The following is a 23,161-nucleotide window of genomic DNA, read 5'->3' as shown; positions in this document are numbered from 1 at the left end:
GTAATAGTCATTACCGCGGAGAGGTGATCTTTCCCTGTAATTATTACTACTCTGCCAACGGTTGTCATACGGGTGGTGTCTGTTTTGGTCACGATTTACGTTATAAGAATAGCCTTGTCGTGTATTATTTCTGTCATCGCGGAATTGTGACAGATGTGACCTGTAATTGTTGTGCTCCTGTTCTCGCGTTCCGCGATTGTCAGTGTCAATTTCCAGTTCTTGTAACAGTCCCTGAAAAGCTTCAATGTCGTCTTTGCAACGTCCTGCTAAAATAATATGTCGTAAATGTTCAGGCAGTTTGATTAAGCAAATGCGGATGAGTTCTGAGGGGCTGTATGGGTTTGAAAGATACTGATTCTTGTGTAACATGTCTTCAAAATATTTCATAATACTGGAAAATTCAGATTGTTCGAAACGTTTCATCATTATGATGCTATGTTTTACTCGGTCTTGTGTGGCTTGAGACCAATATGCTGAGAGGAAGGCATGATAAAAATCTCCTTCACTGTGACAATCGTGAATGACCGATCGCATTCTTACAGCTGGTTCATTCTCCAAGTAGCCACACATAAATTCTAATCTGTGTTCTAACGACCAGTTGGGAGGAAAACAATGAGAGAATTGATGAAGCCACGCTTGTGGATGAATGTCGTTGGCAGAATTCTTAAACGTTTTGAATTTACGTGTAGTAATGAACAGCTTATAGTCAAAATCATCGTGTCGGCGAGTAGCATATCGGTCATTGTTGCGTCGTGTCGGCGGTTCAATCTCAAAATTCGGTGCACATTGCCAATTTCTTACATAATTTCCGAAATGCGCTGTGTTATTATTTTGTGGCTGTTCCGTATTTCTATGTCCCTCTTCCTGTACTGGAGCGCGAGTGTCCTCTGAAATATGTAATTCTTGTATTACCTGCGTCAACTGATCTTGTACTTCCCGGATTTCTCTTTTGTACTGTGTATTGATTTGATTTTGATTTTGTTTGAATTTTCTAATTTGTTCATACTCTTCTGTGTCAGTGAAGGCTACAGGTCTTGTGTCATTCAGATCATCATCTACCTTTGTAGATAAGTTAGTGACCTGATCCGAAAGTTCGGCTACTTTCTCCGATAGTGAACACATTTCCTCAGTGTGTTTTTCTGAACCAAGTTTCAGAGTGTCCATTTGTGTTGAAATCGAATCTACTGTGTCCTTCAAGTTTTCCTGAGTTTTTGCAAGTTGCGTAACCGAATCGGTAGATGCAACTGAGTCAAATTTAGCTTGCAAGGTCTCATGATTTTCATGAACAATAGTTTGCAGTTCTTTATGGCTGCTTCGTGATTCTGTAGTGCATTTTCATGACGCGAAAAAATAGGTTGGAAATGCTCACAAATTTGTGTTTTTACGTCATTACAGACTTTTTGACATTTCGATTCAATGTGATGTAACTCAGTAGTTAAATCCTCACGTGTTTGTTCAAGAGTTTGCTCCAATGAGTCTAACTTTTGAAGATTTTGTCCTATTTGTTTCTGATTTTGTTCAAGTGTTGTGTCTAACTTTTTAAGATTTTGTTCCACTGTGTCTAACTTTTGAAGATTTTGTTCCATTATGTCTAACTTTTGAAGCTTTTGTCCCATTTGTTGCATTAATTGTAATAACAGTGCACTGGTGTCTGAAACATGTTCCTCAGTGCTATTCGGCAGTGAAGTTGCACCGGCAACATTCACATTTTGACAAGCAGAAAATGTGTCTTGACTCATTTGAGAAAACGGTGAGGACCCAAAACCTGAGTCTACAATATTTGCGAGATTGTTTCCTGTCATTTCAGATTCCTGAGGCGAGCTGTTGCCGACCGATCGATCGATAATGCTTCCCTGTTCTCTAATTGTTTCACTGTCTACACCATTGTTTGCCGCCCGCTCCATTTCCCTATGCGCAATTACCAAATTACTACTTTGAACATTAGTTAATTCATTACTCTGCGGCGCTAACACACTGCTTTCGTCTTCACTGTCATTTCTCAATTTAGTTTGGAGCCTAGTATTACGTTTTTCACACGCCATTATTGTCACAGTATTTCACACGACAACACAGAAAAGCACAATTTGAAGAGCAAAAATAAGAAAACACATTAACATAACACTGAAAATAATATCTAGTTAATTGCAGCTGCGAAATACTTGGTGCAAATCTACATGCGTGCCACACCTGTTTTACTGTACAACAATGAAAGACTGCAACTACAAAGGAGATTCTCTCTACAATTACGCGCTAGCACTAAACAAAATCTACACTAATTACACAAACTACAAGAAAAAATCAGAAGATTCCAGTGAGGTATCCTAGGCTAAGGGTCGCCATATGAAACGTCCCCTTTTAATAATTTTGCAGGACTGTGCTTATACTGACACACAATATTTTGTTAGCGCAACGCAATCTGACTTTCAAAATTCCCTACAAAAGAATGGCCCTGACTAACATTAAACTATACCTTTCACAAATCACTTACCTCACAAAAATCTTCGCTGCTCAAGCTACTGCAATACAGAGAGCGCCACTACTGCCAGCTAAATAAAAGATTCAAACTATGGAAGGCACTAACTACTGATAGGGATAGTTAGCAAATGAAAGATATTAATAGAGAACAAATAATGTATTTACCTTGATATCATCATATATATAGCAGTTCATGACAAATTACAAAACTCCGCCATCTCTCTCCCCACATCCACCACTGCTGGCGGCTCACCTCCAACTGCCCAACGCTATGCGCTGTTCACAGCCAGCTGCCTAACACTACAATGGCGAGTATTACAACAATGCAAAGCAGCCACAGACTGCACACCGCACAGCCAGTGATTTTCTATACAGAGGTGGCGTTACCAATAAAAAAACCTAAACAGCCTACTTACAAGATGTGTTACGACGCGTGGCTCTAACCTTCATTCGATCCCTGCAAAACCCTACATTTCAGCAGGATAATGCACGACCGCATGTTGCAGGTCCTATACGGGTCTTTCTGGATACAGCAAATGTCCGACTGCTGCCCTGGCCCGCACATTCTCCAGATCTCTCAACAATTGAAAACGTCTTGTCAATGGTTGCCGAACAACTGGCTCGTCACAATGCGCCAGTCACTACTCTTGATGAACTGTGGTATCGCGTTGAAGCTTCATGGGGCAGCTGTAACTATACACGCCATCCAAGCCATGATTGACTCAATGCCCAGGCGTATCAAGGCCGTTACTACGGCCAGAGGTGGTTGTTCTGGGTACTGATTTCTCAGGATCTATGCACCCAAATTTCGTGAAAATGTAATCACATGTCAGTTCTAGTATAATATATTTGTCCAATGAATACCCGTTTATCATCTGCATTTCTTCTTGGTGTAGCAATTTTAATGGCCAGTAGTATATATCTCTCAATCAGCAATCAGCTCAGCACTAGCTACGAGGTAGGCGACTTGCAACAGTGGCCAAAACGTTGGACAATTTTATATATTGACAATGCGGTCAAGAGCCCAGAAGAATTTTATTGACAGTGACAACGGCAGCGGAAGCCTATGCTTAGAAACTCACTTGATCACTTCTTCAGTTCCACCAGGGCTCTGAAACATCCCACTTCTGTATTTATCGTACAAGTCGTTAGAACTTTATAGACCGCTACGTTTCCACTGTCATTTCCCTCTTCACCATGTTAGTCCTGAGCAATCTCACAATGATAACGCTAACCAAAGAATTGCTTCTCCGGTAGCAACTGCATCGGTAGCACTATTGTTATCATAGTTGAGATTAGCACCAGCAAATCAATACCAAGAATCTTTAAGTTGCTATTAATTTTTAGTTACATATCATTCTAACTACTCTTTCGAAAGTTCTATATAACGGAGATAGAAAATCAATAAATTAAGTACTGGTAAAATTCTCGCATTTAAGAATGAAAAGCAGTGGTAACTGCCTTCCGTGTAGAAATCGTTAAGGATGTACGTACATGGAATCTATGAAATAACGAGTTAGTTTTCTCGGAAGTAATCACCTCTGAGTACAAAAAGAAAGACACCATTAATCTGCGACCACTATCTACTGCAATCATCAACCATAAAGTCTCCATTTAGCTGATTGTTAAATCGATATCGTATTGGAAGTTCAGTCATTACCTGACTCCTTTATAGCAGTAAATAATATGCAGTAATTCCATTCCGGATGACTAGGTAGAAGTGTTATATTTCCATTCTGCGAAAAAGAAGTCGTGGTAACTGCCGAACATAGAAAACTTATCACACGTGAACCAGTAACCAGCTGATCGAACTACTACCAGGTACTGTGGCTAAGACAGTTAATGACGATTCAGTAACAAATCAGAGTAATTTAATTATACTTAGCAGGCCGGTGTGGCCGAGCGGTTCTACGCGCTTCAGTCTGGAACCGCGTGACCGCTACGGTCGCAGGTTCGAATCCTGCCTCGGGCATGGATGTGTGTGTTGTCCTTAGGTTAGTTAGGTTTAAGTAGTTCTAAATTCTAGAGGACTGATGACCTCAGATGTTAAGTCCCATAGTGCTCAGAGCCATTTTAATTATTCTTACTAAAATTACTTTGACTGTAAGCAAGTAATGTGGGACCTGTTATAGGGCAGTGAATAGGGGGATTTGTATTCAATCTTACAGAGAATATTTTCACTCGGGGGGAGGGGGGAGAGAGTCTAATGGACAGAGCATTGAGTAAGCTGCAAAGGCCTCTTCTGGAACTGCTGAGTATGCAGCAAGAACATATTTATAAAGAAGCAGAAAGAGGCGATCTGTGTCATTCAGGTACAGTTGGAGGATACAAGGAAGGAACTAATCAGGACCATGGAAGGCAGAGGGTAGGAGGGTGGGTGGTGACTGGCAGTTAGTAGGAATGCAGGGAGGACGAGATTGCAATCTGATAGTTTCATTGAATTTATTTATTTATTCAATCTGATCTCGTAAGGGTCATCAGGCCCTCCTTGACATCGGACCAGAGTTTCACACATACAGAACCTTTCTTTACATAATACTTGCCTAAGAACAATTTTAATATGACATCTAGTATTGAAATGATTTGAGTGCCTGAAGTGGCAGTGTGAGTAAATTATACTGACAATGTACTACCTAAGTTATTACTGGTAGTTTTTGTACTACTTCAGCTGCTGCCACGGGTAATAATAACAATATAGATAATAATAACAATAATGATATTTGCAGATATAAAAAGAATTTAAAGGTGTGCAAGATAGATGTTTTATGATATAAAGAGTCCTGGGGAAAATGAAATTTAAGGAGACTGCATCGGCTAAGAATACTGTGAAATGGGGAAAATTAGGTTGAAAAGAGAATGTAAAAGGATAGTGAATGCTACAGGTATAATGGTTATCCTTATTTTTGCTTTATTAGATACGCCATCAACTGTGCATCTTCATGTTTTCGCGGCGCAAAGACTGTTCCATAAAATTTCGGGCGTGCAGCCGCATAAATTCAGCTTCTTCTTCTAATATTATTGCTGAATACCGTCCAGCCATCTTCAGAGTCAGCAGGGTGACTAACGTTCCAGCACTTGCTCCGTCCTTTTACACCTGAGGACCGAACCACTGCGTATGCGGCCAAAGGTACACAAGGCGCCAGAGACGTCGATAGGCGGCAAAGAGGCGTAACTTCTGTCATTAAATCACAAAGACGTCGCGATGGTGCAGCTCTCTGTGACACCTCGATATCACCGTGTGGATCGACTGCGTAGCCATAGATTTAATTTCCATGCATATGTTACACCTCTTTGCCGCCTGTCAACGTCTCTGGCGCCTTTTGTATCTTTGGCCGCATACGCAGTGGTTTGGTCCTTGAGATTAAAAGGACGGAGCAAGTGCTGGAGCGTTAATCACCTCGGCTCACTCTGAAGATGGCTGGACGGTATTCAGACGAAATATTACAAGATGAAGCTGAATTTATGTTGCTACACACCCGAAATTTTATGGAACATGTCATTAACTGTCTTCTGAAGCTGGAGATATTAATCAGTTCTCTAATATAATGTTTGAGTTTATTCCAGATTAGGGTTCCTGTCTCCGAGAAGAATTCGGGAGAATGGCTGAGTGATGGAGAGGGGCAGAAAGGATTTTGCTCTGATAGGAGCTGGTGTTTGTTCCATGTTTTTTTTGTTTTTTTTTTTTTTAACACAAGAGCGTTAATGTTGAGGAGAGATAAGAGGGACACAGTTTTTGTTGATAAGACAGTAGAGAAGACAGAAGGTGTGGAAATCTCTGTGTTTGTCTGCACACAGCCAGGATAGCTGTAAATGAACCCTAAGAACAGGTCTCAAGTGGAGGTATTAAGTGGAGAAGAGCCTCTGGTAGGGACTAGGAATAGGAAATGCGTAGCACATTTCGACGGAAATCAGGAAGCTTAGAATGTGTCAAGTGCTACGAAGAAGAAAGTTCTGCTGCTAGATAGTAGCGGTGGGTCACTCGTATGTCCTCATATAGTAGAATGTAAGGGCATCGTAATCACCAGCATATTGCAACCAAATGCAGGACTAAGTCAAATGATAGAGGACTTAGGGTCTTTATGCAGAATTTTTAAAGAGAACCATGTAGTCACAGTGGTGGGGTGGAGAACAGTTTGGGTAGGGACAAGTTTCATATGACATAGGTGGTGACCTGGGCGCCAATGTACTCTTTGTCGAACTATTTTAGCATCATAATCTGCCACACCTTAATGAAACAATGTGGTGGTTAACGTGCGATTAGAAATGTCGCTGATAACAGCTGACTTTGAGCAAGTCGCTCTGATACCACTCGGGACCATGGATAGATGGGGTTCCACTAGTCATGGCCTACATCTAACTAGGGAATGGAAGGGAAAATTGATGCAGATGATTCATGGAAGTATAGAAGATAGATCTCGGACCATACATGTTCATAGCCGTGTAGGAGTGGGTATAAGAAGTAGGTTGTTTTTGGACAAATCCAGACCACTGGTTCCCCTGCATAAAGCGTAACTCCATCATTTCAAAAAAATCTACAACAAGCACCCACAAGGTACGTTCTGACTCACCAGATGGCATTGTTACTACATGTCATAAAAAAAGAAACCATTGGAAAAAGTAATATGGGCCTTTTCACAGTCATAACAATACTTCATCAAAACATGCGATCAATAAAAAATAAAATATAGATATTTGGAGTTGAGCTTCAATCTTTGAACTGCACAGTAGTTTGTACGACTGTGTACTGGTGTGTAGACACATAAATCCAGTCTGTAATACTCGTATTATCATATGCCAGGACAGACTCTTGCTCGAGGACTACTTCAAAGAATGAAGGATCAAGCATCTGGATCATAAAAGGAACATAGTACAGTAAGTGAAGACAGACACTTTAAAGCATGTATAAACTACTGAATCAACAGGGATCGACATCAACAAGAACTGTATATAAATCAAATGTATTTCACATTTCCATAACATTAAGCTTCCGTTCAGTACTGTGAGCCTTTGTCGAAGTGGCTCAACGGAGCTGTCTGAGGTTGCTGCGTCTTCTGGCCACACATGTTTAAGTCACGCATTAGAAACGTTAGTAGCTGAATTCGCTGTACGTTACACTAAAAGATGTGAAGAAAAATGCTATTAGGGTACTTTCTTTGCCCGTGTGGAATGATGTGACGCTACTGAGAAAAAATTTCTTAAACTAAAACCTCCAAAACTTTAACCACCTTTGAATGATTTTTTAAATATTTTTAATTTTCAATTTTTTTAAATATTCTCGATGGATAAAAAACATGGCATTCCGTTGTCAAACACAGAAAAACTAGCTATAGGAGTCACTCAGTTACCCGTATTTCTTGAGAAAGGTTGAGTGTGATAAGATTTCCAACTTGCAAGGAGTCAGAGAATGATTATAAGTTACAGTTTTAGTTTCTACATACCGAACAGACAAAATTGAGATTCTCAACTTATGGTTTTCTTCTATTGCAGATACCACTAAGCCTACGTACTGGGGATCCGACAATCGGTAAGTACCGAACCAATGCACTTGTTTATTTCGAGGAATTACGTTAGCTCAGAGTTATTATATGTGCTTTATATTAAAATACTTCATGTAACAGTTTAGGTGACACCAAGCTTAATTCATTTGATAATATCCATTTTTCAGATAGAAAGTAATTGTCAAAAAGTTATTGAAATATCCCCCTCCTTCCACCAATAATCTCCCAGTATATTAAAAGACACTTCAGTATACTTTTTTAACCAAATCAAACAATTCTACGGTAAATAAAGTGACAATCTAAAGCCGTATATCTGCCCTCTAAGTGTGCTCCACTTCAAGAGCATTTTCTAGCAATGCAGGCAACCAAGTTCATGTCTCGTTCGAGCACAAGGTTTCAATTCGTCACAGGTGCCCATTGCATCATAAAGGAGAATGGGACACTTCTTTTGAACTTGCATTATATCCGGTGACGCAACAACACTCATTTACCACCGTTTTTTTTCAAATAGGCAGTAAAAAGGTATTTAATAAATACACTCCTGGAAATTGAAATAAGAACACCGTGAATTCATTGTCCCAGGAAGGGGAAACTTTATTGACACATTCCTGGGGTCAGATACATCACATGATCACACTGACAGAACCACAGGCACATAGACACAGGCAACAGAGCATGCACAATGTCGGCACTAGTACAGTGTATATCCACCTTTCGCAGCAATGCAGGCTGCTATTCTCCCATGGAGACGATCGTAGAGATGCTGGATGTAGTCCTGTGGAACGGCTTGCCATGCCATTTCCACCTGGCGCCTCAGTTGGACCAGCGTTCGTGCTGGACGTGCAGACCGCGTGAGACGACGCTTCATCCAGTCCCAAACATGCTCAATGGGGGACAGATCGTAGAGATGCTGGATGTAGTCCTGTGGAACGGCTTGCCATGCCATTTCCACCTGGCGCCTCAGTTGGACCAGCGATCGTGCTGGACGTGCAGACCGCGTGAGACGACGCTTCATCCACTCCCAAACATGCTCAATGGGGGACAGATCGTAGAGATGCTGGATGTAGTCCTGTGGAACGGCTTGCCATGCCATTTCCACCTGGCGCCTCAGTTGGACCAGCGTTCGTGCTGGACGTGCAGACCGCGTGAGACGACGCTTCATCCAGTCCCAAACATGCTCAATGGGGGACAGATCCGGAGATCTTGCTGGCCAGGGTAGTTGACTTACACCTTCTAGAGCACGTTGGGTGGCACGGGATACATGCGGACGTGCATTGTCCTGTTGGAACAGCAAGTTCCCTTGCCGGTCTAGAAATGGTAGAACGATGGGTTCGATGACGGTTTGGATGTACCGTGCACTATTCAGTGTCCCCTCGACGATCACCAGTGGTGTACGGCCAGTGTAGGAGATCGCTCCCCACACCATGATGCCGGGTGTTGGCCCTGTGTGCCTCGGTCGTATGCAGTCCTGATTGTGGCGCTCACCTGCACGGCGCCAAACACGCATACGACCATCATTGGCACCAAGGCAGAAGCGACTCTCATCGCTGAAGACGACACGTCTCCATTCGTCCCTCCATTCACGCCTGTCGCGACACCACTGGAGGCGGGCTGCACGATGTTGGGGCGTGAGCGGAAGACGGCCTAACGGCGTGCGGGACCGTAGCCCAGCTTCATGGTTGCGAATGGTCCTCGCCGATACCCCAGGAGCAACAGTGTCCCTAATTTGCTGGGAAGTGGCGGTGCGGTCCCCTACGGCACTGCGTAGGATCCTACGGTCTTGGCGTGCATCCGTGCGTCGCTGCGGTCCGGTCCCAGGTCGACGGGCACGTGCACCTTCCGCCGACCACTGGCGACAACATCGATGCACTGTGGAGACCTCACGCCCCACGTGTTGAGCAATTCGGCGGTACGTCCACCCGGCCTCCCGCATGCCCACTATACGCCCTCGCTCAAAGTCCGTCAACTGCACATACGGTTCACGTCCACGCTGTCGCGGCATGCTACCAGTGTTAAAGACTGCGATGGAGCTCCGTATGCCACGGCAAACTGGCTGACACTGACGGCAGCGGTGCACAAATGCTGCGCAGCTAGCGCCATTCGACGGCCAACACCGCGGTTCCTGGTGTGTCCGCTGTGCCGTGCGTGTGATCATTGCTTGTACAGCCCTCTCGCAGTGTCCGGAGCAAGTATGGTGGGTCTGACACACCGGTGTCAATGTGTTCTTTTTTCCATTTCCAGGAGTGTATAAAGTAGCATACCAATAAGGACAAGCATCATGTATTTATCCTACGGCTCATTAGCGGTACTAATTGTAAGACCAGGAGAGGAATGAATGTTAGTCATCTGCCATAAATTCAATATGTGCGTCGTACACTAAAACTCGATCAAAAAAGCGATCCTATTTCTCTTTCGGGTTTCGGCTTGTAGTGCGTATCCTCCTGCCTTAGCCATCCACAGTTTTCTTTGTTAAATGTGGTATCTCTGCTTCTTATGAAAAGTAAACTATTTATTCTCTCATTAATTTATATTCAATCAACTCTGTTTATGTGGTTCCAACACTATGGAAGCAACGAGTGGTTTCTTGACGATTAAAATTCTTCTGGGTGTTGTACCGCGTCATTATATACAATACCCAGTAGAATTTTAAGTATCATGACACCGGCCGCGGAAGCCTAGATTGTTATGTCAGTGGTATCTTATATTTCTCCAAAATTTCATACAGAAGATGCCTTAATTGAGGGGCATTAATAATCATTTAACCGCTAACCACGCTTGTAATCTTGATGTGTCTGTATTTTATATGAGTAGCACATCAGTATTTTTAACAGTTATTAGTGAAATTGGTTTATTTTGCTTATTCCGATCTACCTGAAATGATAAAACAGACTTATTCGTTTATACACTCAGCAGCTATTGAATGAGACACCTTCTTTGCGGCGTCTGTCGCCCCCTTTCGTCCTGATGACGGCAGCGACGTGTCTTGGTGTAGGATCATTGAGACGTCTAACGCCTTTTGGAACTTTCCTACACGACAGCACAGTAGCGGCCCGCAGCTCGCAGAAATTGCGTCCTAGGCGCGCGCGTCTCTATCTGTCTCATCCCAGATGAGTTTGTTGTGTACATAGTTCAGCGTAGTCAGCGCGTACACAACTTTCCCACTAGAGCGCGCCCCGCTAAGCACAACAGCGCAGGCGCAGCGCTCGTCCGTCTCCGCACTACGAGATGGTGCTGCCATAGAGACGGAACAAATTCTGCTTCCGCGATCCGCGTATTAATATGTAACCTACACGACAGCACAGTAGCGGCCCGCAGCTCGCAGAAATTGCGTCCTAGGCGCGCGCGTCTCTATCTGTCTCATCCCAGATGAGTTTGTTGTGTACATAGTTCAGCGTAGTGATACATGAACGCGCGAGGTATTATAACAAGTGTACAGACCTCCGATTAGTCAGCCTGCATTTATCTGCACCGGTCTGCATTAGTCTGTACCAGTCTGCATTAGTCTGTACCAGTCCGTACGAGTTCTACATTTGTCTGTACCAGTCTATAGTCAAGTTTCAGTCTGCGCCTAGTAAGATTGCCATGTTCCTGTACATAGCCATGAAGATAAATGTGTAGACACTTTTATCAAGTATCAGAGATATATTTAAGAATAAGATTAACGTACCAATACCAAAGGAACCTCAGATTGTCAGTTGTCAATAGCATCCAGAACCAAGTTAAGTAATTTTTATGCATTTTATTATTTTAATACATGTGTGTTAAAATTAATCAAGTTCTGTTTAAAGTTGGTCACCGTCAATCTGCTACTCTAAGCGTGCAAGAGGCATTTCTATCGTCCGACCTAACGGCAGAAGATAAACACGCCACGATAAGACCACGAGACATATTGCTGACACTCGCCTACTTCGTTTGAGCGACAAGTCAAATAATCTGATGGTGTGTGTACCGAAGGTCTTACAGCACGCACGCCATAGAGTTCTACAATCAGGAGACCTGTTGTGGGAGGACACACAAGCATCTTCAATACCGCGGACTGTTCCTCAAACCGTTCTGTCTCAACTAAGGTACAATGGGGTGGTCCATTGTCTTGCTGAGCGTATAGCTCGCTTGTGGAACGCTGGAGACGAACAGACGGATCTTCACGATGGAACAGTTAGTTTTTTTTGTGACAGACAATGGCAGACAAATCACGGGCTCCATTTCACTCTGCGTAAACATCCTCTGCACTAGATGCATCCATTATCTTCCTGGACGGTGCTCTGTTGGGAAGTGCGACGCTTCGCCTCCATAGTTTCCGACGTACTCAACCTGCTCCCATCAACGAGCGTCAAAGAGTGCCCCGGGTAGTTAATCCAGGGGACCTTCTAGCGGCACTCCTGCCCCAGGGCCTCTGCTAATTTCTGCGGTTTATGATGCGTTGTCAGCAGACGCACGAGTGTGGGGTCGTGGCTTCTGCAGCCCGTGCCCAGAGGATAGCCACGGATGGTGTGTCTTCTCACCAAGCATTAATGTCTCTGTTGAACTGACGAGTGCTTTGCAACAATGTGGGCTGATTGTCCGTGGTTATTATCCTTTCCTTACAGGACTTTTAAGACAGAAGTGATATCTGGTGTTCGGCAAGGTAGTGTCATAGGCCCTCTGCTGCTCTTGATTTACATAAATGATCTAGGTGATAATCTGAGCAGCCCTTTTAGACTGTTTGCAGAGGACGCTGTAATTTACCATCTAGCAAAATCATCAATTCCAACTACAAAATGATCTAGAGAGAATTTCTGTGTGGTGCAAAAGTGGCAATTGGCACTACACAAAGAAAAGTGTGAGCTCATCCACATGGGTACTAAAAGAAATCCGATAAATTTTGGGTATACGATAAATCGCACAAATCTAAGGGCTGTCAATTCAACTAAATAACTAGGAATTACAATTGCGATGTCCGCCCCCGGTAGCTGAGTGATCGGAGCGACAAACTGTCAATCCTAAGAGCCCGGGTTCGATTCCCGGCTGGGTTGGAGATTTTCTCCGCTCAGGGTCTGGGTGTTGTGATGTTCTAATCATCATCATTTCATCCCCATCGACGCGCAAGTCGCCGAAGTGGCGTCAAATCGAAAGACTTGCACCCGGCGAACGGTCTACCTGACGGGAGGCCCTCGTCACACGACATTTTTATTATTATACAATTGCGAACAACTTAAATTGGAAAGACTACATAGATAATACTGTGAGGAAGGCGAAACAAAGACTGTGCTTTGTTGGCAGAACACTTAGAAGGTGCGACAAACCCACTAAAGAAACAGCCTTCATTACACTTGTCGGTCCTCTGCTGGAATATTGTTGCGCGGTATGGGATTCTTACCAGGTGGGATGGACGGAGAGCATCGAAAAAGTGTAAAGAAGGACAGCTCGTTTCGTGTTATCCCGCAATAGGGGTGACAGTGTCACTGACATGATACGCGAGTTGCCATAGCAGTCACTTAAACAAAAGAGGTTTTCTTTGCGTCGAAATCTGTTTACGAAATTTCAATCATCAACTTTCACTTCCGAATGCAAAAATATTTTGTTGATACCCACCTATGTAGGGAGAAATGATCATCATAATAAAATAAGAAAAATCAGAGCTCGAACTGAAAGATTTAGGTGTTCCTTTTTCCCACGCGCCATTCGAGAACGGAATGGTAGAGAAGTAGTATGAAAATGGTTCTATGAACTTTCTGCAGGCACTTAAGTGTGAATTGCAGAGTAACTATGTAGATGTAGATTTAGATGTTACTGCAAAACGCTTTTTTATGCCTAAAAGTGTTAGGTCTAAGTTTTGTCACCATCAATGACCCTTTTTATTTTCTGAAAGGTAAAAGGGGAGAAGATGACTTTTGCAGTTTGTGTAAACTAACTTACATACCGTACGTTTATAACTAAATGATGAAAATACCTTATTTTTTACATGTTATTGCTTTTCGTTTTCCGTATGATGTAGGTGCTATATTTAACCATATAGTACGACAGGAATTCTTATTACTTTCGTAAAAACCACTAAATTGTGTAAGTTAAGTTTATATTTCTAAATATAGTGGTTACATTGCAAAATATCGGAAAATATGTTCAGTTTCTCAAATAAACCCAACTGACAAAAATTACCACGCCCCCAAAACGTAACAGCTCCGATTCGCTGTGACTCGGGTTCCTAAGGTATTTAGTACAAAACATGAGACATCAGTGTCCACTCTTTCCCGTCACGACCATTCACGCAGGTGGGCCAGGCTACTTAGGAGTTGTCTCTGGCCTTTAGTGCTATCTCTTAGCACATTCGAGAGACATCCAAAGGGGTTAAAGACTGGAAACCTTTCGGAACAATCAAAATGCATGAATCCTCCTTGATGTTCCTTATTCCACTCAGTCGCGCTTTCTCCTGTCGGACGTGCATAATCTCTTCTTGGAGAATGGAACCAACAATACACCGGTCCTCTGAAAGTTAATTAGGTAAGAGCTAAACCTTTTTGACCGGCTCCTTGAAGAAGCTGTTCTCATTCAAGCCACTCTTCACTTCGGCAGGGGGATCCAATTCTAAATAATTGAAACGTCTACAGAATATCGAACAGTTTCATCCACCTTGAACAACTATTGGCTAGATGTTACAGAAAGTAATTTACACGTTTGCCGCACTAAGACTATGGGCACCAAGAGTAGCGCATTGTCAGAAGGGAGTACATATTTTGGATTTCATGTAGGCACACTTCTGCTGTACGGATAACATGTGCATCACCGTGTAGATTCAAACGGCGCGGAGGCTGGAAACGTACTCCAAAGCTGAAGTATGCGGGGCAGTACGATTTTTATGGGCAAAACGTCTGAACTGCACAAATATTCGTGGTGAAATTCTGGCCGTGTGTAGACCAAAAGAAATGTCGCATAGAACCGTAGCGAAATTTGACCGAGGTCACACGGACGTGCATGATGCTGATCCAGAAGGAAGGCCATCGACATCGAACATAGACTACAATGTCCTTTGTAGCAATCGCAGAGTGTCTCTCTCGGATATTGCCCAGCATCTCAATAGAAGGTGCTCATTCCATCGTACGAGATTGTCTGCAGTATTGTGCTTACAGTGTGTTCCGAAACCACTGTCACCTGCTGACAAAGGCGCGAGGTTTATGGCGTCTCTGAACTTCCTTGGACGTTACTTCGTGGAAGGCAACTATTTTTGAAGTCGCATCCTCTCAGGCTATGAGACATGGATGAGCCATCTCACACCCGCAAGAATCCGCCATTCGCCCAAGATTTCGCACTATGGGACCCCATTTTTTCAGCGCACTGAAAGAGCATCTAGGGTTGAGAGATTTTCTAACGATGACAACGTTCACACAACAGTTCTCGAACGAGACCAAGGAGCGGATTTCAGCACTTGGGGAACTGAACAACTGGTAGAGAATAACGGTTCAAATGGCTCTGAGCACTATGGGACTTAACATCTGATGTCATCAGTCCCCTAGAACTTAGAACTACTTAAAGCTAAGTGACCTAAGCACAAAGGACATCGCACACATCCATGCCCGAGGCAGGATTCGAACCTGCGACCGTAGCGGTCGAGCGGTTCCAGACTGAAGTGCCTAGAACCGCTCGGCCACATCGGCCGGCAACTGGTAGAGAGTTGGTGACTATATTTAAACATATAGTGTCACGTATACGTGTCACTTTGAAGTATACTGCAGCATTCAATAACAGTTACTTGGTCTGACGCTGGTAACTTCCAGTCGCCCAGAGCCCTGTGATGGTGAGTTTCGCTTACTACAATTGGACACCTTCGTGGAGTAAAGCAAGTCTTCTTTATAGTCGTAAGTGAGCAAGAATCTTTTGCGAGAAACTTCCCTTCAGATGTCCATACGACATCATTCTCCCCGAAATATCATATTGGTAACTGGTCTGGAATAATCTGCGTTGACATACAGCAGTACTTTTTACATGGTAGAGAAAGGCCTTTAGGCGTGACTTTCGCTGGCGGATGCGACCCATCACTATCCTGACGTGCTTTCCTTGTAGACCGTGACTTTAGCCAATGCCAGCAGAGCAGAAACTCTGTACGCGGCGATACACCTGCCGAGTCCACCATTTACTTCCCTAGACGACCTTGTGTGCATCGAAGCCCATCACCCTCATTTTCCGCTCCGTCACACCGGCATTGCTTCCCACGCTATATACCACGAGCGAGATAATAATTCTGTCCCACCACCTCCCTGGATTCTCTCAGCCGTTGCTACTCTCTCAATGTTGTTCTACTCAATACAAACGTGCCTCAACTACCGTTAGATCAGCCAACCTAGGCAGCTAATATTTTTCAAATTGTTCAAATGGCTCTATGCACTATGGGACTTAACATCTGAGATCATCAGTCCTCTAGACTTAGAACTAGTTAAACCTAACAAACCTAAGGACATCACACACATCCATGCCCGAGGCAGGATTAGAACCTGCGACCGTAGCAGCAGCGCGGTACCGGACTGAAGCGCATAGAACCGCTCGGCCACAGCGGCCGGTGCTAATATTTTTATCCATTCGGATAATATTACTGGCTACTGCTATATCTATTATTAACACCTTTCGTTCTATATGTCAAAGGATACAGCGAACACTTTGAGAACCGGTCATTGTGGAGCCTTGAATCTTTTCAGTCAATGAGCAGGCAATTTGGTAGCGGGGCAGAGAGTTCCCACATTGATAGAATTTTAAGTGTGCTATTCATTCTCTGTTTCCAAAGTTAGAGCCAGCCGTTCGAGCTACGGCACGTTGTTAAGTCAGAATCCTTCAGCCAAATACCAGTAGAGCTGCTAGTTGGTCCGATGGTGTCCTAATTGGGAGAATTTGTGAGAGGATTCCGGTAACGGCTTTTGTCTTTCAACCAATGAAAACTCCCGGACAACCATGTTCAGATTCGAGGGGCGAGAAGTATATTCAAACTAATTTTGCACCAACATGTCTCAGAAAAAAACAGTATAAGTGTAAGCGTATTTGTCTATGTGTGTACAAAATCAATTGCTTGTTCAACATGTGTTCGCTGGCAATCGCCGGTGATGCGATCGACGGCGTTTACTTGCTATTAAAAACTAAACTCCGCCAGAACAGGCCTTGGAAGTCCCAACGGTACCGACAGGCCGCCGTGTCATCCTCATCCCACAGGCTTCACTGGATGAGGATATGGAGGGGCATTTGGTCAGCACACCGCTCTCCCGGCCGTATGTCAGTTTACAAGATCGTTATTTGCTATTATCGTTTTATAAATATCAGCGGCAGAGAAGTACTGCACAGGGCGGCTAGCCAGTCTGGGAATATTTTAGAGTTCGTAACAAAGTTATATTCTGAGATTTTTCTGGTGTGTCTTTCGACACAGCTACCAGCAGCGTTAGGCCCTGCAATGCCTACAAGCCTGTGAGAACCGTAGCATAACCATCACGACACATTTGTAGTACTATACTGAATAAGCTAACTTTACGCCAGCTCTGTGCTCAATCAAACAACCACAAGTCTCTGTAGAGGGAGTCGTGAGAAAAGAGTCGAGTAGTTGTTGCTGGTCGCGTCTTGGGCAGCAGAACGGAGTTCAGTCTATATCCTGGCTTCCCTCCTTCAGACAGATGTTCAAATGCGTGTGAAATCTTATGGGACTCAGCTGCTAAGGCCATCAGTCCCTAAGCTTACACACTACTTAACCTAAATTATCCTAAGGACAAACACACACGCGCATACCCGAGGGAGGACTCGAACATCCGCCGGGACCAGCCGCACAGTCCATGACTGCAGCGCCTGAGACCTCTCGGCTAATCCCGCGCGGCTCCCTTCAGACAGAGCAGACGGCTTCCTGCCGACTGCCTCTTCCGCCCTTGTCTTCTATCTTTTCTGCAGAATAAGACGGCTTAGACAATCTGCCCTGGCTCAGTTCGTCAGGACCGGCCACTGGGTAATTGGGACATGAAGCGCCTCCTTTCACGCATCCTGTTTCCTTTATTTCTTTCGACCCTCTACACTGGCAGTCATCCTTTACTTCCAGCCTAGGTGAGCCCTTCTGTATAACGTAATTTCAGAATACGTCTAAAGGTTCAGCGCATTCCTCCCTTTCATTTCGAAACAACTCCACTCCGACGCCCGTCCTCGTCCATCCTAACCGTCTAAGTACTTACGGCTGTTCAGTAAGTAGGACAGTTAATTATTTTAATTATTTCCCAGGTTTCTAACCTGGGTGTACTTTTGAATAATTTTTTATTCGAAAACAGATCAAACCGTTGTTGCTGCAATTTTTCTGTGTTATGCAATTAAAAACTGTAGTTACATTGTTAAACTGGAATTTTACAGTATAAATAATATTCAAAATGCACAGCAAGCAGTGAAATTATTTCGGGCAAAAATAAAATTTACTGTGTCAGATACTTTTATTCTGCGTCTGAGTCGTTCTTCATGCATTATAAGCAAAAGTAGGTGAGTAAATCCCATCTGTTAGTTGTTTCGCCGAGAGACGGTGGCGTGCTTTCATTCTGTTTGTATTCTGAATTCCGTTAGTTCGCACGTATGCTGCAACAACAACAACAAAAAAAAAAAAACACGGAAATTGTACAATGTTCGCGTACCATTTCAGTATTAAAAATAAATATGAAGTCTAGTTTGGTGAATATGGAATGTAAAACTGAACATAAAAAACAGCAATATACCAACTTCACGCTACGTACAGAAACAAATAATTCCGTTGACTTTTACGTGTACAAGAATAAATATTTGAAACAGCCGAGAGTTAAATATAATATTTTAATGCCTCTTGAGGAGTAAGGTTTTTATAAAGCGATAGTCTCACACATCATAGGTTCCAAGCACATACAGACAGCTTCTAGATGTCTGTTAAGAAGCACAAATGAAAGTAATGCACGAGCGAGGAACTGCCGTACTATACACATCGAGGTCAACTTTTGCTGTTCGTTCATATATACGCTACTCTCACAATACAGCACGGGGCCTCCAGCAGGGCGAAACAGGACAGAGGAAGGAAAAAAATATGTGACGATATACATCAACAGAGCAACACCACACTCTACTCAGAGATGTTACTACAAAAACATGGAAATTAATCATGGAATCAGAACATTTCTAAGTATAAATTGATGGAGCTTCGGATTTTTTCATTGTTTCTTTCCATGATTCATTTTTGGTTCCTTAGATTCTTAATTATATTTTCATGTTATCTTTCAGCATTTCAAAATTATTCCAAATTACTTACTTCGCGTTATTGAGATATAGTACTTGTAATTTCTGTTTATCCTGTTTCGCATAATGTTGTCATGCAGAAGTGGAGGAGAGTCTGATTTTGTAAAAATATTCAACATAGTTATACTTGTAAGCAAAACTACACTGTATACAAGAGTATTCTACTCGTAGTTTTGACGTTTCTTTCATTTCACCGTCGGTACAAGTTTTGGCAATCGGAGATTCTAAAATGTGGTTCTTGGGCAAGTCTAGAAACTACTTCGCAGGGCGAGAACGGTCTTTTTGTAAAAAATAAATAAGAAATAAAAATAAAAAGTAAACAAAAAATATGCAGTGGAAAGAAAGCTTGAAGAAGTCACGATTCGTCCTGTGTGAACCTTTGTGTGTGTGATGGTGCTGGAGAGAATGGAGTGGGTGATTGGTTAAATGCTAGAGATGGGTCGAGGCGTACATGATCAAGACAGACAAAAACCCTTTATTGTTAACCATGAACAGACGTAGTGCAGCGTGCCTTCGTTAAGCAGAGGACATGCGACGGGCGATGAACCCTGCACCCAAGCATGCCGGTGCAGATGCGCTACCGTAGGCGATTTTCAAAGTGCAACCCAAACGCGAGCGGCCTTGGCTATCGGTGCATTCGGAGCAGCTGACTGTTGCTGAGATATCATCCTGGGTCAGGTGGCAAGACAGAGGCAGGCCAGTGGCCAGGCTAGCGGGAGACAGCAGTCTGGGTGACGAACATTGGACCAATGGCTGCTGAGCCACTGCGTCTAGCGCAGAGTGGAGATGGGAGGACCTCAGTCCATACCACGGATCAAGAAGTGGCAGTAGGACTCCTTGCTGGTGGTCTCATAGAGACGGTGCCAGAGTGAAGGCCTCCTGTCGGCCATGTTGCAGTGGTCGTTAGTTCGCAATCAGGGTTTGTAGATGATAGCTGCATCAGAAGATTATCGGCAACCCAAAATCGAGGCCATCACGTTATTGGCATTGCTGCATAGCCCAACCGTGGCGATCAACTGCACGGCTGGCCCAAAGATACATATATGGCCACAAGGGGGCTTCTTAATGCGAAGACAACTGCGCCACATACTTCAGCGCCACCGAAACTTCCTCGTGACTGGTCATTACCAGAGAACTAGACCGCTACTGAGGGAGCTGTAGGTATGGCGAAATGCTACGTCGGCTGGGTGCAAATCGCGCCCTGAATGCAGCAATGGGCTCCTTTTTGGGCGCGGTTCATAACATGTGGAATGAGCCTGTCTCTAAAACTTTGTGCGCCGTTATTCGAAGCTACAAAACTGTACAGAATGTGAAATAAGAGCAGAGACTACAGAGATACATCTTGACAACCAGTATGTCCATCCATACAGACCTTAACACACGGAACAAGCTATAGAGATGTAGAAATCATTCTTTGCTCTCTAACAAGAAAATGTAAGTTCATATATGGCAAAAAGTAAAAGACCAAGTGCCGCATTTCGTAGACTGAAGTCCTGGCTATCACAATCTTGTTAGTAAACTAGTAAGCAGTGTTCTTCCAGTATCTCTCTGCCGATATGTGGTTGTACTTACCTGATTTATAGCAATATCAAAGCCGCAATCATGGTGCTGGAAGGGAAAAACTCATTAGGCCAATGTTGTCATGTACACTCTCGTTAGGAGATCAACAACTGAGCGAAAACTTCGCGTTTGATTTTTAACGAACGTAATTACAACAGTGGGGTATACATTTTTACAAGCATCTGTTGTACTCATAGAACTAAGAACTGCAGTGATGACAACTTGAATGAGAGTAACACTGTAGTGAACACTAATTTATATTCTGGTCTTAGTTAATATGTCGTATGATATCATTAATAACTTAGTCGTAATTCCAGTTATATGGTAGACCATCTCCTTAACGGAGGATGGTACCCTACACTGAAGCAGAATTTGTTGTCGATATACAACAGAACGGAGACGCCTATAGATCTCATAACCAGTGGTACACTGCCTAAATTAACCAATCTCTGGTACTGGCTGTGCCTTTCTCCACTAGATAATTTTGGAGCAAATGTACCGCTGAAACGAACACAGTAAGCACCTTTTTATTCCCCGTGAGAATGATACGTACTATTTCCTCCCAGAGCATATTCGTTCCTTCCTGAAATACATTTTATTTGTGAAAACAGTGTTATCCAAACCAATTAAGCAGAAAGCTCTCAATTTCATGTTCTGTATGTTCTGTGTTCCCACTATAACGAAGTTAACACAGAGAAAAACGTATATAAACAGTATTAAACTAATTTTTCCTGTATGATGAAAAATTGATGCACATTTTGATAAAACTTTCAGGCTGCGTTACAATATAAAGAAAGGCAACTGGTACTATGTGAAGCCATTTTTCCGATTTTAATTCCATTCTATTCGGTATATTATTCAGTTTTAATAATAATGATAATGGGGTGGGGTGGAGTGGGATGAGGTGGGGTAGGTTGGGATTGGGGGAGGGGGGAAGCGGGGTATTGAGTGGGGTGGGTGGGTAGAGGTGGTGGATAGGTGGGTGGGTAGCGTTAGCTTTGGTAAGAATTCCGAGAAAATCTTCGCGGGAGTCAGCATTTACGACTGGTGCGAGAGTTGCAGCCCCTCACATATACGTACACAAATTCAAACCTTACAAGGTAACGATAGTGACCGACTGATCAATTCAGACACTGATTATCGACGTCAGCTCTCCAACTGGTTATTGCAGTCTGTGCATGTTGGAATGGTTGCTCCAAAAATACTACTATTTTTTATCAAGTGTGGCTACATTTATCGGGCTACGTGAACTCATAGAATAGCCTAACGTACAAAGACTGCAATTGCCAACTGTAGAGATGACCTAGATGATTTGATCGATGAACTATCGTTACTTTAAAAGGCTTCAGTTTGTGCTTTTGCCCAACGCTGTAGGAATGCTGGTGACGTATAAACCTGAAGTACAAAAGAGCGTAAAATTTTCCTAGGACTTCTTTGTAAGACTGATTTTTTGTTTTAAATGGCGGTTGAAACCGATATGCTAGCTGCCACACTGTTCCAGCTACGGGCAGTGGTGTTATGTGGTACTCTAGGTCTGCCTCATCACCATCATCAATACTCAGCATTATTAGTAGATATCATTACTGTTATCAGAAAGTCCTATGGCCATTCACCACTGTCATATATTTTGCTACGTAATCTAAGTATTTCTCTTACTCCTTCTTCGTTCAAACATTTTAGTATTTCTCTTGGTACGATATCTGGCTGCCTAATGAGGTACTGATTCCGGTGCCACACCAGAGACTGCGCTTCCGGCGTGTGTGAGACAACTTATTTTTAGCGAAGTATGCACTGTGTCTTACATTTCTGAGACCTTAAAACCTCATACCGAATCAGGACTCGGAATTGGGAACGAGACCGTTACTGACTGCACCCTTCAGGGACAAGAAATAAAAATTTCGAGGTTTCCAAAAGACAATGAAATTATGGCAAAGTCGGAAAAAGCGTAGGAGGATCAGCTGTATTTCAGGACCAATTTTAACACAATTTTAGTGCAAAATACTTGCGCTCGCGGCGTTTACACAAGGTTATCCACAAGTACCTCAGGGTTTCAGAAGACGACTGTCAGAAACTACGAGACATACAGAAATTTGACACGTAGCAGTGTATAGTGTATCTCTCCAAGTTCTTAGCTCACATGACAGTTTCTCAGTATAGACACCGTCTGTGAATGTTGAGGACATCAAATTGTGCATGCAATTCATTGAGCCGGCTGCTGCTGCAAGCGGAAAAGCGTAGTGATAACAGCCTGCTTTGGAAATCTGTTCATTGTATTGCCTGTCTGCAGGTGCGACCTAATTCGATGCGACAGTACGGAGCGGATGATTCGTCTAGACGGCAGGTGGCAGCGCCATTGGGGGAGAGGCAGGGGGTGGGCGGAGCGTATTCAAAGC

At 43.4% G+C, this 23,161-nt stretch overlaps 1 protein-coding gene across 1 annotated transcript in view; it reads left to right on the top strand.

Annotated features, from left to right (window-relative positions):
* The window catches only part of LOC126260817 (uncharacterized), a 955,955-nt gene that overhangs the window by 432,094 nt on the left and 500,700 nt on the right, over window positions 1–23,161 (top strand). Inside the window, exon 2 of the mRNA XM_049958191.1 lies at window positions 7,963–7,999. Within this exon, the coding sequence (XP_049814148.1) occupies window positions 7,963–7,999 (37 nt within the window). The remainder of the gene's footprint in view (window positions 1–7,962; window positions 8,000–23,161) is intronic.

Source organism: Schistocerca nitens, chromosome 5 (genome assembly GCF_023898315.1).
Source record: "Schistocerca nitens isolate TAMUIC-IGC-003100 chromosome 5, iqSchNite1.1, whole genome shotgun sequence".
Classification (NCBI taxonomy): domain Eukaryota; kingdom Metazoa; phylum Arthropoda; class Insecta; order Orthoptera; family Acrididae; genus Schistocerca; species Schistocerca nitens.
This window is presented reverse-complemented; position numbering and strand designations above follow the sequence as displayed.